Here is a 16,884-nt window from a genome sequence, read left to right on the forward strand (position 1 = left end):
TATTTACTTTTACGTTGTTAACATTAAAACTAGCCTGTAGTGGAAAAAACTAGGATTTTGACACTGAAAGCCAACCTTCTATTTAATTGTTTGTCCTTCATTCTTCGTTTCTCTTGTTTTTCATTTCCATTTCAAAATTCAACTGAGAATACCCAATGGCATGTCAATTGCCTAAGTCTGCTGAATCTAAGGTTACTTTTATTAAATTCCAAAAATGATTACGCTAAAAAACAAGATGTAGTATTTTAGACTAAATTTGCGATCTTTGCTAAATCCTTACTTACAATACAACCATAAAAATTTAAAATTTTTGAGTTTGAAATGATTAAGTTAAAAGTAATTAAAATTAAAATTATCGAATTTAAAAAGAGTAATTAACATTATTCAGTTTTTTAAGATCGAATTTATTATGATTAAGTTTGTTATGATCGAGTTTTATTAGATTGTGTTTGAAATGATTGCGAATTAAAAATGATAGTAAACCAAGCAGTGCTAAAAATATCTATCATTTTGAAGCCGCTCATCAAAATTAGTTGGTGTCTTTATAATGAAACATGTCTTTAAGTATCAGAATCAGACTATAGAATTTACAAACAATGAAATTAGTTTATCTACAAAAAAAATCAATAACAGGTTTTCAAATGCTTCTAAAGTGGGGATGCCCCTTAAATGTGAAACAATATTTAATATAGAAAATCCATTAGATAATTAAAGTATTTTAAGTTCTATCTATGTTTACAATATTTTTACAGTTTCGAGTACTAAAGTTGTAAATAGTTATTAGTACTGTACTTATTTTTCTGATTCTGAAGGTATATTTGATATCGAGAAAGGTAATGAAATTTAATTTTATTGTTCTAAATACTACTACTGACTATTTATGCTTGATTTCAAAAAATGAGCACAAAATAATTGGTCCTAGGACCTGGTTCACAAAAAAAATATTTCAGTTATCGAATCGTACACCACTTGGATACCTTTTAACGTCTTGTCCAAGTCCAATAGTAACTCAAAGTTAAATAACTATTGAAAAGAATGAAAAAGTTTCATTTGATTTTTTTAGGTTAATTCTGTATTTTTACTTTACATTAAAGATTATAGAAATTTTTTGATTAAAAATTACATTATTCCATAAAAACTTTAAAGTAGTTAAAGCATATTTTGTATTAAATTATCTTCAATATCTTGAGTCAAAATGAGTATTAAACACTTATTTGTAAATAACAAGTTTAAATATTACTTAATTATTAGTACTGTGTGGCCTAGTGGTGTATGTGTATTAAGAAGGGTATTGACCAAAAAGTGCTCTAAAAGTTTGATGCACAAAGAACCTTTTAGGAGTAGCACACTACAGAACCTTTTAACATATTGAGAACTGCAATAGTTTAGGGTTAAAAATTAAAACCTGTGGCTGTTAAGTACACATGCTGTAGATTTTTTTATGAATATTTTAATTAAATAAATTAGCACATTATAAATGTAATTTATATACTGCAAAACTAATTTTAAAGATCTGAAATGAAAAAAATTAAAAGATTTGAATAATTATTTAATTAAAAAAAAGTAATTTCAATGATTTTAGGGTTGTCAAAAAACCTGGAATCCTAGAATTTTACATTTTAGGAAAATTTCAAGAAATTTGTAAAAAGTACTTAAAATACATGGGATTTTGAACAAAAATCACAAAAAACTAAGAAAAACTTTAATTTTAAAACAATTTTTACATATTGTGATTTTTGTTTTTAATAAAAATTTTACAATATACAGATTTTTTGTTTTTATTTCTTTTATTTAAAACACATTCAACATTACAATTATTTTTAATATTTTTACAGTACTTAATTAAGTTTTTTACTTTGAAATTCATTTTACTAAAAATTGACTAAAAAACTTGCACTTTCAAAAACTTAGAAGAAATTCAGAAAACATAGAAAATAACTTCAAAATGTCTTTGGCAACTCTGTGATGTGCTCTTTTTCAATTAATATAAAAAAGTTTTAAATTGGTACTTACTAATTGAAGAATAAACATTTTTGTTATTTAGATTAAAACATAGAAGAGTTGTCAGTTAAAAATTACTTTTAGAACACATGTTTAATCTTAAAGAATTTTTGATCAAGTTTTTGTCTAAATTACATATAAACAAAACATTTTAGGCTACTAAAAGTTTAAAATTCTAAACTAAAGTAATATATAGAATTTTTTAAATATTTAAAATCAAAAACAAAGCTTTATATTCCCAATTCTTTTTTTACTTAAGAAAAAAAGTATACTTAATGTAAATATTACAGGTGTATAAAACAAAAATTTTCTATTAAGCATTAATAAAGTTATTGTCTTTTTAATGAAGACTTTAATTTCATTTGTTAGTTTTAAGTTAATTTGAGTAAAGTGTAGATAGAATGCATTTGAAGCTATTTATATTAATTTAATTAAAATTAAAAAAGGTTAGACATATTGAACAGTGTTTTTTTTTTTGAAGTCTTGTATAAAATGTTTTGGAATTTTTAAATATACCAAAGAAAATTTATATACAACCTGTTTTGTTTGTAATTAAAAGAATGTACCTTTTACCTTGGAAATTGATTTTAGTTCTAAGATCAATTATATTGTTTAGTGTCAAAAAAAGTGTTATTATTTTTCTAATAGAAACAGAATAACTAGAAATAACAAGTATGAATTTATTAACTATCCTTTATTTTATTTATTGAAAATTTTTTTCAGACTATGGTTCTTACACTATCAGAATTTGGTGATGGTGACACTGAAGAGAAATTCCATTGCAAATCATCATTTAATGAAGCTTTTAAAAAGATGCAACAAATTAGAAGAGAGGGTAAGCTTTGTGACATTGTGCTGAGAACACAAAATTCACGCTTTAGTGCACATAGAATTGTACTTGCCTCCCAAATTCCATATTTCGAAGGTATGTTGCTTAGTGGAATGATAGAGCAAGATAAAAATGAAATAGAAATTTCTGGAGTTGAACCACACACATTGCAAGTTTTAATTGACTTTGCTTACACAGGTTACTTAACAAAGTTCTTTATACTGCAGATTATTTTCTTAATCTTGATTTGTATTTTGTACTATGTTATTTTTGCTATTTTACTGCGGCAAAGGGACAAAAAATCAAATATAAGATAAATGTATGTTAGTTTATAGCTAACTATTTCACTTATGTCATGATGAACTACTATGACAAGTGGCAACAAGTGTTGATGTAATAAGTAATAGGTTTTGAGTTACGTTAACTGCCTTAAATTCAGTTATTTTACATCTTTGAATTTTAATTTTCAAGTTGTCAGTAATTTAAACATAAATTGAATTGATAAATGTAAAAATAAATCTAAAATAGTTCTAGTTGATAGCCTCCCTTATGACAATTTTTTTTGTGCAATAATTTTTGATGCAGAACTAACTTCTCATACAAATGAGTATTCTCCCTGATGGTGCAATATTGAAGCTTAATATTTTTTCTAACTACTGCAAAATGAACTCATGGTATTGTAAGGGTTGTAAGGTATTTATAAAAGAAACTTAGGATAGTTTTAATATTTTTTGAAAATCTCAGGCCAGTCTTTTTAGATCTTAAATAAGGTTTAGTATATCCACTTTCAATATTTTGTAATTTTGTCTAATTAAAAACTAATGTCGTTTAAGAACTCGATTTTATTTGGTTTGAAAATTTTATGTTAACTACATTATAAGGTAAGAGTAAAATTTTTGATTAGTATGTTATTTTAAAATTGTTTATATATATGTTTGTTGATCACTGGGTTTTGATGTGCAAAATTACTCAGAGAGCTTTAAAAGCTGCCATTGGGAGCCATTAGTCCAAAAAAATCAAATTATTTTCTATTATAAATAAAATTAGATAGTGTGGTCACAAGTTATCCACATACTTTAAAAACATGTAATTGAATTAAACTTTAAAGGTTGAACATTTTAAAACAGATTTAGATCTCATAAGTTTAGTAAATACCAGTTGTTAAAGTGCAAATAGCTTTCGGTTATATATTTTAGAAGATAATGATTATGAGGTATAAGTAGTTAATACTTAGTTTCAATTTCAATTGCACTGTAAATTTAGTTCAAATTTTTAAATAAAAACACTTTTGCATTATGAGAATTCACAATCACCTTTTCTACTGTAGGATGATATTTGACAACTCTGTGAACTTGGCAAAATTGTGAAAGTACTTAAGATCATAATTTGCAGAACTACGTCAATTAGTAAGTATCATCTATACATTTTTGACAAAAATTTAATTGATAATATTTTGGCACAAACATAGGGTTGTTAAACACTCGGGCTACTCAAAATAATTCAGGATAATTTGAAATTTTTGAAAATTTTGAAAATTTAGGCCAACAAAAGCTATGTTGAATATTTTTTAAAACATATTGATTATTTTTCTGCAAAACGCTGCCTGTTTTTGATATTTTGATAAAACCAAAGCTTTTTTTTTGACTTAAAAAGTGTGCTTTTTTAACTCTGTTTATTCTTATTTTGTTGTTTTAACTTTTTAATATTGATTAGCAGTAGTTTTTTTCTCAAGCAATAAAATTAAATATTTTTTGAAAACTCAGGCCAACTCAGGCTAGTTTAATGTAACTCAGTCTGATTAACTTTTTTTATTTGAATAGTGGCAATTTGCATGTACAGTAACCTCTCGCTTATTTATGCACATTGTGTCCACAGAAAAAATGCGTAAAGGTATGAGAGATCGTAAAGATACAAGAGGTACCAAATATACTTACTATAATGGCTGTTTTTTGATATTGCTTCTTATTAAAAGCAGACTGAGGAATTTCCCACTTTTAACTGTAACTGGTGCTGGTGAGCATTACAAAGATTTGAAGGCAATGTGAAAAAAATTTTGCACAAGGAGACACTTTTGCAGGCAACTCTTTTGCACAATTGTCACTTTAGCACAAGGGGACACTTTTGCACGGTCGTCACTTCTGCACGCAGGATATTTTTTGCACCGCGTCATTTTTGCAAGGCAACATTTTTACACGTAAAAACTTTTTCACAACGTTGTATTTGTATGGCAGCATATTTGCATAGGTTCACTTTTGCACAGCATTATATTTCCATGGATATACTTACAAAGTGCAAAAAGTTTAATTAATCAGTCAATTTTGAATGGAATTTCACTTTTGCACGCTTCTAATTTTTATTTTCCAAAATAAAAACTTAAATAGATTTTTTTTTTGTAAACCTAAATAATATTCACTTTTAAACGCAAGTTGTTTTGAATGAATAAAACGTGGTAGTTTTTAAATGAAATTTTAATGTAAAGTTTTTATAAACTTACTCTTTCAAGAATTTATTTTACAAACTAAGTTTTAGTCAAAGACCTTGTCAGTGTTTAAATAAAGTTCTTAAATAAAAGTTTAAATTTGAAGTTTCACGTAAAACAATATAATAACGTACCACAATTCATAAATTCATATTTATAATCTTAACTTAAATAAATTAGATGGATAAACATTTTCTAATTTCAAATAAAAACAATTTTGAATACTTTAAATAAAAATAATCTGAATTTCGTTAATTTTTAAACATAAAGATAGACTTAGTTTAGTAAGGTTTCAAAACACAAGTCTTGAGTATTATTTTTTACTTATATTATCTTGATGTTAAAATTAACATTATATAGTTGTTAAACAAATATTTTTAATATATTTTAATTTTTAACAATTTTTGAAGAAGTAAAAAAAAAGATCTAGTTAATTTATGAAGTGTAAATGTATTTTAAATTCTATTTGATGTTTATTTTTTGTTTTTTTTTAAATTAGCGTGAGAATAAAAAGAACAATAAAATAGCGCATTTTTTATGATTTAAAATTGGATTATTTCATTACTATAATGTTGCATGATCATTTAGAGAGTAACATTTCGAAGTTTGAACTTATGTTCAAAGAAAATATACCATATTATACTTTAACCGCTGCAGAAATTCAATAATGAGGTTTGGCAGAATTCTTTTTTATTATCGGTCAGTTGAAGTATGGAACAAACTACCATGAAATATGGAACAAAATGAATTAGTTTTTTGCAAAATTTTTAAAGAATTTCGATTAAAGTTAAAAAAGTTTTATCTGAATTATATTTGTGTTAGTAAAATTAATAATTATTTTTCATCAATTGTTGATTTAATTTTAAGATTTTGCTTAGTTCATAGTTCAATTTTATTAGAATCACCTTTACTCTATTAATAATGAATTATTTTTCAATGTATTCTGTGATTATTTATCTTATTAGTCTATTGTTAATGTCCCTGGAGCGTTAGGTTTTTATTTTTGTTGTTAGTCAATGCATTTAAATACTTGATGTTGATCGTTCCAAATCAAAGCGCAAATAATTATAATTTTGTGGTTAAAATTTTGCTTTTTAGTTAACATATAAATTTTATATCAAATTATATTTTACCTTTGTTTTAATAATTATATTGTGTCTTTCAGTTTAAGTGGTCTAGGTTTTGATGCCTAGGTCCATCACATGGACAATAAACTTTTAACCGTATAGTAAAATATATAAAAAGGCATAGTTGTTTATTTATATTAAAGTTCAAAATAAAGTAGAACAATTTACTTAAACTTAAAATATTTTATTGTCCTAGTTTCTAAATAAATTAAATTTTTTGTCCCTGGTATGAATCTTTTGTAAATAATTTTATTTTATCTTTTCGTTAGTTTGTTTCTAACATTAACTTTTACTGTTTAACATTTGCCGTTTAAATGTTTTACATTTTTTGCCTTTAATATAAGTATGTTATAAAATTTTAGTCTTCAGTTTCTTTTTATGTTACAGATTTTGTACTAGCTAAAAATTGTTTTACCAAAATGCAAAATTGATGTTTCGTGCAAAAAAGTCATCGTGCAAAAAAGTTTCTGTGCAAAAAATTTATTGTAAAATGTGACGTTGTGCAAAAGTATTGTTGTGCAACAATGTTACAGTAAAAAATGTTGCCGTGCAAAAGTTTCCCTTGTGCAAAAGTGACGCCGTGCAAAAGTGTCTTCTTGTGCAAAAGTGACGCTGTGCAAAAGTGTCCCCTCATGCAAAAGTGACCCTCCGTGCAAAAGTGTCCCCTCGTGCAAAAGTGACGCTCGTACAAAAGTGACGCTCGTGCAAAAGTGATACCCACCCTTATTAAGTATCACTGCTACTTTTTGCTATGAAGTTTCATTAGATTTTTTTTTCAGATGTTTATTCATATATAGGGCAAGAGTGCTGTATTGTTTATTTGTGTTTAAACTCTCATTTTTTCATTATTTAACACAGTCAATTTCTTTCTGAATTTTATTTTAATCTCTTATTGTTAACAAAACATTTCTGATATACTGAGGTATAAATAAATTTTTATCAATTAGTTTAGGAACATAAGTTTACAAATTCTAAAGATATAAAGAGCTGATTTAGCATTTAAAAACATTATTTAAATTAAATTATATAATAAACCTAATTTGTGCAATATTAAAAAATCTAAAATTCGTAACTAAACGAGAGTGCGTAACGTCACGAGTGCGTAAAGATGCAAGATGTTACTGTACTACATAAAGTCTAAGCTAAGAAGACATTATTGTAAAAAAAGCTATAGAATGATATTATTATAGTATTATAAAATTAAAATGCAGAAAATCTTCATTCTAAATAGTAATTTAGTTTCTCTGTTGTGTAAACTATACTTTGATAAAGCAGTTAATATAGGTCGTAATAGTTTTGTTCATAAAATATGTTTTCATTTAAATAAAACTTTTATGTATACAACAAAACTGTATTTTAAACTATTATGCAAAACATGATGCTACATAATACAAACCAATGTATATTGAAATAATTTTTAAGCTATTGAAAAGTTCAAACTTTGTTTTTAATTACCTAACGAGTCGAATTTATTTTATGAAATTAACATTTAATTACATAGTATTTTAGCATTTGTATGAATTTACATTATTATACTTTATAACAGAATAAAAATAGAATTAAATATCAGCATAATAATATAGAGCTAAAAGTTTGCGGAAATCTGCTATAATTTTTTTTTCTTATTTTTACGATTAAGTTTTTTTATTTTTTTTTGGTATAAATGTTTTACATTAAGTAAAAAATTTTAAATATGAAATGAAAAATTCTAAATTCTACCAACAGAATCTCCAAAATGGGAAAATTAACAAAATAAGCCTTTAAAATTGTGAGAATATATAAAAAATATATTTATCTTAAAAAATAACTACCAACAACATTTACATTATTCAGGGTTGTCAATCTTTAAGTCAAAAAAAAAACTGCCCTGAGTGAGTTTAAACTGTCCTGATTCACCTAAAGATTTTCTAAATCCTTAGAAAAATTTTAATATCTTAGCGACATCAATAAAAATCAAATTCTAAACAAAATTGGTTATAATCAAAGTATTGAAACTAAATCAACTAAATCTTATTCAATATCTATGAAAAACTAGCCTATAAATTTAAAAGTCTTAAAACTACCCTGACTTTCCCTGAGTACCCTTAGTGCTTGGCAACCTTATTGCTATAATTAAAAAACAAAACAAACAAATAATTTACCTATAGTTTTTGTAAATTATACTTCTGCTCTAAAAACAGTATAAAATTAGCCAAATCATTTATTTAAAGTTGTTGTCTTTAAATATATATAACAAATAAAGGTCTCCACTTATTGCTAAAGACCGGGTTGCCAAATGTTTTTAACAAATTTTCTCCAAGTTTAAAAAAATTCCTCAAAGATACTGTAGAGCTACTTTAAAGCTGTTAAAAAAAAAAGAAAATAGTGATAATGCTATAAAAAATTATCTATATGATAGATTTTATTGTGTCAAATTAAAGTTTTGCTACTTATTATGTAAAAATTGTTTAAAGTTGCACGTTTTTTTCCAAAATTTATCAAACTCCAGATATTTACAGGTATTTTAGTCTAAATTGTCAAATTTCATAGTTCAATGTTTTTGGCAACCTTGTAAAGAGAATGATATAACTTAATTTATTTTAAGACTTTGATTTTATAACAACCTTTTAACAAAATAGAACATCAAATAAATAAAAAATTATTAAAAATTTGTGAGCTATGGATGTTGGTGGGCCAACATCCTAAGTCTCAGTTGGGCCTGGTTGACTGTCTGTAGGTAGATTGTCAACGTGACCTTTTTGCCCATACTTTTCCTTCCGAACGGGGTGACTTTCTAGCACGTTTATGCTTAGGACCCTCTGCGGGCAGCTTAGTATTTGTATTACTTATATTGGACATAATAAATATAATATGCTTTTATACTAACTTGTTATAATGTATCAGTGAATTTTATCTGTCAATACTAAAGACTATTCTACACTACTTTATATAAATTAGCCAAGATAGTTTGTATGATATATCTATTATACAAAAGAACTACGCAACAATATTACAAAACTTCTTATTCAAAAAATATAAGCTGCTTTCAAAACTTTTATAAATAGCTAGGTAAATGTTTTTTAATGATTTGTTGCATTATTGATTTTAAGCCTTATTTCTCATAGCTGCAGCAAGCTCTAAATATTCTCTTAATATTCAAAATTCAACAATGAATAATGCAAGTAGTTGCAGCAGTTCGTTACAAATTAATAATGATTTTACTTTTAACATTTTTTTTCACTTTAGAACATTGTTTTAAAAATAAATATTAAAATGTTTGAAGTCATAACATATATGTCATAAATTAAAATTATAAATTAAATAAATAATAAAAATAAAAATTTATGGATAAACTTATTCGAGAATCTGCTTTAATGTTTCATATATAAGTTACTCTTTGTTTAAATAATACAGCAGTTCATTACAATGAGCAAAAATATAAAACTAAACATATGATGAATAAATAAGATCGGTTATCCAAAGAGCTGAAATTAAACGCCTTAAGTATTTAGTTAATTTCATTTGAGAGTCCAACAAGTATAATTTATCATAGTTTTTATACTGTGTGCGAAACTCTAAATCAAAAATGAGAAGGCTTTTACAAGTGAGAAAACCCTTTTTTGATCCACTCAAGCGTGAAATCATTAACTATTTATACATTTAACTTATTTTTGACAAACATTAAAGTAAAATTCAAAAAGTTTAAAGCAGTCTACAGTGTCCAAAATTTCAGATTCGGCCGAAACCCAGTCTTATTTTGAAATTTAGGATTCGGCCGAATCTGAGTCTTATTTTGAAATTAGAATTCGGCCAAATCCGAATCTGAGTTCAAAAAGGCCGGATTCGGTAGATCACTACTTTTTACATAAAAGTATATTTGCTTTTAATGAAACTGTTTAATTCTTAGTTTAAGTGTTGTTTTAATAAATAAAGACTAAAGTGTCACTATAAAGTTCTACCGGATCCATACGCCGGATCTGACCATAGCTTGCTGAAATCCAGATCAAAACTTTAATTTAAAAAAAGCAATTTGGGTCTGAGCTTGATATTGATTTATAAAATAGTCCTATCTGGTTACAGTTAGACAAGAATTTTTACTAAAGATCTGGATCTGACAAAGTTTAATTTGAAAATAAGCCCAGCCGTATCCGGATAAAATAAAATAAATTAATTTAAAAAAACCCAACCGAGGTAATGGGTTAGGGGTAACAGTGACAGTAAAAATAGATTAAAAAAAAAGTTAATTATAAATAAAAAACAACTAGAAAATATAAAAATATGTAAAAAATAAATTTGTAATATACCAAAAAATTGTAATAAAATTAAGTTACCGGCTGAGATAAGGGCTAGGGGTAAAAGTGATAGTAAAATTAAAAAAAAATAAAACTAATAAAAAAAACAATAAAATTTGAAAGATTGCAGCCTGTGCAAAAGTGATCCCTCGTGCAAAAATGTCTCTTTATGCAAAAGTCTTTTTGTGCATATTTGACACCTACCCATCTAGAATAAATAGTGCTACTTCTTTACATCTTATAATTTTAATATTCCACATCTCAAAAATTAGTAAAAAAGTACAAAATATTTTAATATATGTAAAATTCCTTCTACGAAATATTTTTTTTATAATCATGTTTGAAATTATCGAGTTTAAAACAATTAGGTTTAAAACGATCTATTTTGAAATGATTGTGATTTAAAAATAATCAACTTCCTAAATTATTTTAGTTTTGACTTCTAACTACAAATCTAAAGTAAATAAACTGAATTAACTAAGTTGATTGTGATAGTAAAATGAAAACTATTCTAATGAACAATATTTTAAAAGGTGAACTGACAGTGGACATAAACACAGTTGAATCGATTTTGTGTGGATCAAACTACTTTAGTATGAGTGCAGTAACTAATTTCTGTTGTGAATTCATCAAAAGACACACCAACCCATTTAATGTAATTGGTATACGAACTCTAGGCAAGGGTTTAATGTGTTCTGCGCTTATTGAAAACTCAGACTCCTACATAAACAAATGCTTTGTAGATGTTGCAAAATCTGAAGAGTTTTTCAATTTAGACTTGAAAAGCATAGAAGATATTTTATCCAGGTCTGAATTAAACGTTACTTCAGAAGAGGAAGTGTTCAGAGCAACAGCTAATTGGGTGATGTATGATTGGAAAATGAGGAAACTATCGATGCCAGAACTTTTGAAATGTGTCAGATTGCCTCTGCTTAAACCGCAATTTTTGACAGATGTTGTCCAAAACGACCAGTCATGTAAGGACTGTTTGATGTGTCGTGATTTGATCGATAGTGCTAAAGACTTTCACCTCATTCCTAATAGAAGATCAGATTTCTCACCAGAGCAAGTGACTCCCAGGTACTGCTCTCAAATTTTGGGGACAATCTACGCAGTTGGTGGGCTTTCTTCAGCCCACGACGCTCTTAACGTTGTTGAGAAGTTTTCACCTGTTAGCCAACGCTGGGAGCCTGTTACTGGAATGGTTTCTTGTAGGAGTCGTGTTGGTGTTGCAGCATTGGAAAGTAAATTGTACGCTTGTGGTGGTTATGATGGGACTAACAGGTTTGTTCTGTAAAAAGATTGTTGCTAAGCCTAGAAAATTTTTTATCTTCAATTTTCATTAAATACCATTATAAAACAATAGTTATATCATTTTATACTAATTTTATTCAAAATTTTTAGACTTGACACAGTAGAAGTTTATGATTCAAAATGTGATAAATGGAGTTATGTTGCCAGCATGCAGGAGCGTAGAAGTGCGCTTGGAATCTGCAGTTATGATGGCAAAGTATTTGCTTGCGGAGGCTACAACGGCAGCAACATGTTGTCATCGTGCGAGTATTACCAACCGATGACTAACGAGTGGAAGGCTTTACCAAATATGAACAAAGCTCGATCGGCAGTAGCCGTCACTGTTTTTGACAACCAAGTTTGGGTGCTGGGCGGTCACGATGGCCTTACTATTTTCAACTCTGTGGAAAGATACGATGCTGAATCAAACCGCTGGTGCATGGAAACTTCAATGTTGAGTAAGAGGTCCAGACATGGAGCAGCAAGTATGAAGGGAAAGTTGTATGTGTTCGGAGGTTATGATGGGAGAGAATTTCTAACTTCATGTGAGGTATAATAGTTTATTTTCTTTGCACCAATTTTGTCGCCATGTTTAATTTAATTCATCAGGCCTTTTTTGTTGCTTTTTGATACCTTCGTTTTTAAAGTATACGTCGTTTTTAATCGGTTTAAGTAATTAAAATCATATTCTGAGATTCTGAGACTGTTTAGTTACAAAAATTTTCATGCATGTTTGATAAGTTTTTAATAGATCAAATTATTTTGGTATAAGGTTAACATAGCTTTACTTGATACTTAATAGATAGTTCTATTATGCTAAATCTACATACTTTTTAAGTATATAATGAGTACAATGTGTAAAATTTTATTATAGGATAATTCTAAAAATTAATTGCATTTAATAATACATTTTAGTTTGAAACAAGACTGGATACGTATATAAAATTTGATAAAATGTTTTTAACGTCTTAACTTTGTTTTTTTGGTAAATTGTTTATTAAACTTTTTGCTTTATACTGTTTTATAATTCAAAATTGGCAAATAAAAAAAAAAAAAAGGTTTAAATAGTTAACTAAGTTTCCACAAATAAACGTAGACAAATGCTAATTATTCAATTATTTTGACAAATCTTCTACAGCTTTAATTTTGTTTTCTTTAAAATGAACGTTTGTTTCTACTGTTTATTTTTCAAAAACTATTAAATTTTTTTTAATGAAGATGTACGACCGGAACACCCGACAGTTCACGCGCATAAGCAGCATGCAGATGCGGAGGAGCCGGGTGGGAGTGGCCATCAGCGGCACGAAAATATACTGCCTGGGTGGGTACGACGGCAGCAAGAACCTGAAGAGCGTGGAGTGTTACGACGTGGAGAGGGAGGAGTGGAGCGGCGGGGAGGAGATGCAGCTGCACGACGGAGGTGTCGGTGTTTGCACCATGCTGCCCCAACTATGAACTTGTGAAATGTGCTCGTCATTGTTGTGTTACAATACGCTTGTTATCGAGTTTTTCTTTCCAATGCAAACTGACTTTGAAGTCGAAAAATCAAAAGAGCTGCTACATTTGTGATCGTGTTTTGTTTGTAAGTTTTTTTTTTCCTGTCACGATTTAAAAAACTGATAAATCAGTTTTACTGACATGTTATTTTTAAATTAAATGCTACATGTACCATATATTTCTAAATTAATGATTTTTTTTTTCTTCTACAAGTTCGAAAAATATACTTAATTCTTGAGATATTTTAATTGCTCGAGTAATTTGGTTCAAGTTAATAAGTAAGCTAAGTTTAATATATTTTTTATTGTTTTTACAAAAGTAAATTTGATATTAAAGCAGCATTTAAAACTGCTACCTAAAAGTTTTAGTTCATTTGCACCTTCAGCTGTTTATCTCTACAATTTCTTCTTACAAAAATTATAATTCATAAATAAATTTAAATGTGTTCTAAAAAATGTTTTAATAAAGTAACTTTAATTAATTATAGGTGTGTAGAGGTAAATAAAATTTTTATGAATAAATAACGAGTTTTTAAAATTTATTTATATTCTAATTTTTATTGATTAATACAACTCATTTAGTTTAATACGATGTCGCGTTATAAAACATATAGAACCTAATCTTAAAAAAAAGGAATTGTAGTATACTGACAAGCTACAGAAAAATTTAAAATGATTTAACATGTTTATTGCTGAAGCAACTTAAGAAAGATTCGTTTAAACTAAAACTCTATTCATAAACACAAATAAAAATAATATGAGTAACTAGGAAATTTATTTCTTGTGTAAACAGTTTGTGATACCAGTTCAGTAAAACATACAAAAGTTAAGTAACACATACTTTTTACTTCAGATTGGCTTTGAATAGAAAACTTTAATAAAAACCGTAAAATCTTTTTCAAGTTTATTTTCAAAAAGAAAGTAAAATGGTAACTAAAAATAAGACTTCTTAGAAATATTACTAACCAAGCAATAGCGAAACTTCATAAAACAATTTGAGAGTTTGAAAATATTTCTAATTATGTTAATTGATTTTCCAGAATTACTTAATATTAAACTATATCTAGCCTAGTGGCTAATATGTACAGTAACTTGCCACCTAGGAGGCACGTGCGTACCTAACCGGCAGTAGTACCTAAAAAATTTTTATTTACCTACATTTTGCCTACTACAAGCATACTAAAATTTTACAAACTACTATTAAATCAAAACCTTCTAAAACTTGAACCATAAAAACTATTGATCTACTGAATTCAAAAATTTTGGATTTGGCCGAATCTCAATTTTGAAATTTAGATTCGACGAAATCCGAGATCGAATATTTTAATAACTTAAATCCTAAAGATTTAAGTTGCTTATAATGTAAAAACAATTAAAGCTTATAAATAATGAATACTTATTTAATTATTATTATTTAGTAAATTAAGTTTGAACAATATTTTTCCCGTGATTAAAAAAAAAAATTTATTTAAGAATATTTATTTTAAAACCAAACAAAAAAACCAATGTCTTGCTAAAAAAAATCAAGCTTCATACACAAGAACTTAGTTTCAATATTTTGATATCCACGCTAGTAACATTAACAATTAACTTGTACTTTAGTTTGTAGAAGTATTTACCTAGTTTTAGTTATGTTTTGTGTTACAGACTTTATCATTCTTGTAATTAGTTTGTGAATAAACTCAACCAAGAAAGATATATTTATTTATGATAAAGTCAAGCTGAATTGAATCAACAATGCCTGTGATTAAATGCCCTCTTGAGAGTTGCACATATGAAACACCAGACGTCGATGCTTCTGTAGTTGCCTCTTTGCTTATCATTCACAACAATGTACACATTAATGCAAATTCTTCAAAACCAAAGCTTCCAAAGATGGACCGTCCTCGAATGTAGACAGAGTGCAGGGAAAAGGATTTGAACATATTTGTACAAAAGTGGACTATTTTTAAAGATAGCATGGAGATGACAGATGTAGAAAAACGCCGTCAACTGTACCAGTGCTGTGAGGAAGATTTAGGCGATGCTATTCTGAAGGGACATGAAGATGTAGTAAATTTAAGTGAGCAAAAGCTTTTAAGGGTGATCAAGCAGCTTGCAGTTATTCCTGTTTCAGTTGTTGTACGAAGATCAGACTTTCTTAGTGCAAGACAGGATTTGATTGAAAAAACTAGATCATTTGCTGCCCGTTTAAAGGGAAAAGCTAGTACATGTTCGTACACATGTAAATGCCCAAAGGATGGCTGTAATCAAATAATAGATTTTACAGACATAATCCTAAAAGATGTCATGGTAACAGGTTTAGCCGATGAGGATATCCGTAAAGAGGTGCTAGGATGGGAAAACCTAGATGAGAAAAATGTCAATGAGACAATCGGTTTTATTGAAGGAAAAGAGATGGCACGTGATGCAATGTCAAAACCCGCTGTTACAGCATCAGTTTTCTCATACAAATTCTCAAAGAAAACCACACAAAAACCAAGTGGTAAAATAACTTGTGACACATGTAATAAATTAACTGATAAATTTGTTTGGAGCAGTAAAAATATGAGGTATATTGAGTGTTCTACCTGTAAAAAATGCTGGTTAAAGTCCTGTAAAAAAAATTATCAAATTCACCAAAATTATGCTGATGAGTCAAATGCACTTCTAGTTGGTGGATTGTACACACCAAATGTATGCAAATCCTTAAAGAAAACCACACAAAAACTAAGTGGTAAAACAACTTCTAGCATATGTAATAAATCAACTGATAAATTTGTTTGGAGCAGTAAAAATATGAGGTATATTGAGTGTTTTGCCTGTATAAAATGCTGGATAAAGTCCCGTAAAAAAGTTTATCTAAGTCATCAAAATTATGCTGATGAGTCAAATGAACTTCTAGTTGGTGGATTGTATACACAAAACTTTGATGGCCTTTGCAGCCGAGGTCGTAGAAAAAATATGTTCGAGCGGAAAAACGCGAAGAAGAAAAAGGAGGTACAGGGAAAGAAAAACGTACTTTTACACACTGGGTCGCGACGAAATTTAAAGAAGTCATTACCTTACGTCAGAAAAAGTTTTATGACCTACAACAACCCGCAGATCTCAAAAATGTGGCGTGACGTTTGGAATAAAAAGGAAGAATCTCTCAGTATTTGTTTTGTTAAGTCTCTGGAAAATATAACTGAGAACACAAAATCGTTGCCACCACTGAATTGCGGTGATCATGTCGTGATACTAAATCGAACATGTAACTTTCCTAGCAAGTGGGGGAATAGTGGAGTGGTGGTGAAAGTGAAGGACTGCCATCAATGTGTTGTCAAAGTTGATGGATCAGGTCGCTTAACTGCTCAAAATCGTAAGTTTCTGAGAAGATTTACCCCTCCTGTTTGCAAATCTCTAAGTA

General features: G+C 27.9%; 1 protein-coding gene across 1 annotated transcript; it reads left to right on the forward strand.

The window, feature by feature from the left end:
- The first annotated feature begins 724 nt into the window (after nt 1–724).
- LOC145849221 (kelch-like protein 18) lies at nt 725–13,870 on the forward strand. The gene is made up of 5 exons (XM_082954357.1): nt 725–833; nt 2,725–3,028; nt 11,241–11,991; nt 12,112–12,550; nt 13,219–13,870. The coding sequence occupies exons 2-5, from the start codon at nt 2,728–2,730 to the stop codon at nt 13,453–13,455; spliced, it is 1,728 nt and encodes a 575-aa protein (XP_082810483.1). The 5' UTR covers nt 725–833; nt 2,725–2,727; the 3' UTR covers nt 13,456–13,870.
- The last annotated feature ends 3,014 nt before the right edge of the window (nt 13,871–16,884 follow it).

Source organism: Thalia democratica, chromosome 1, assembly GCF_965202585.1.
Source record: "Thalia democratica chromosome 1, ktThaDemo2.hap1.1, whole genome shotgun sequence".
Lineage (NCBI taxonomy): Eukaryota > Metazoa > Chordata > Thaliacea > Salpida > Salpidae > Thalia > Thalia democratica.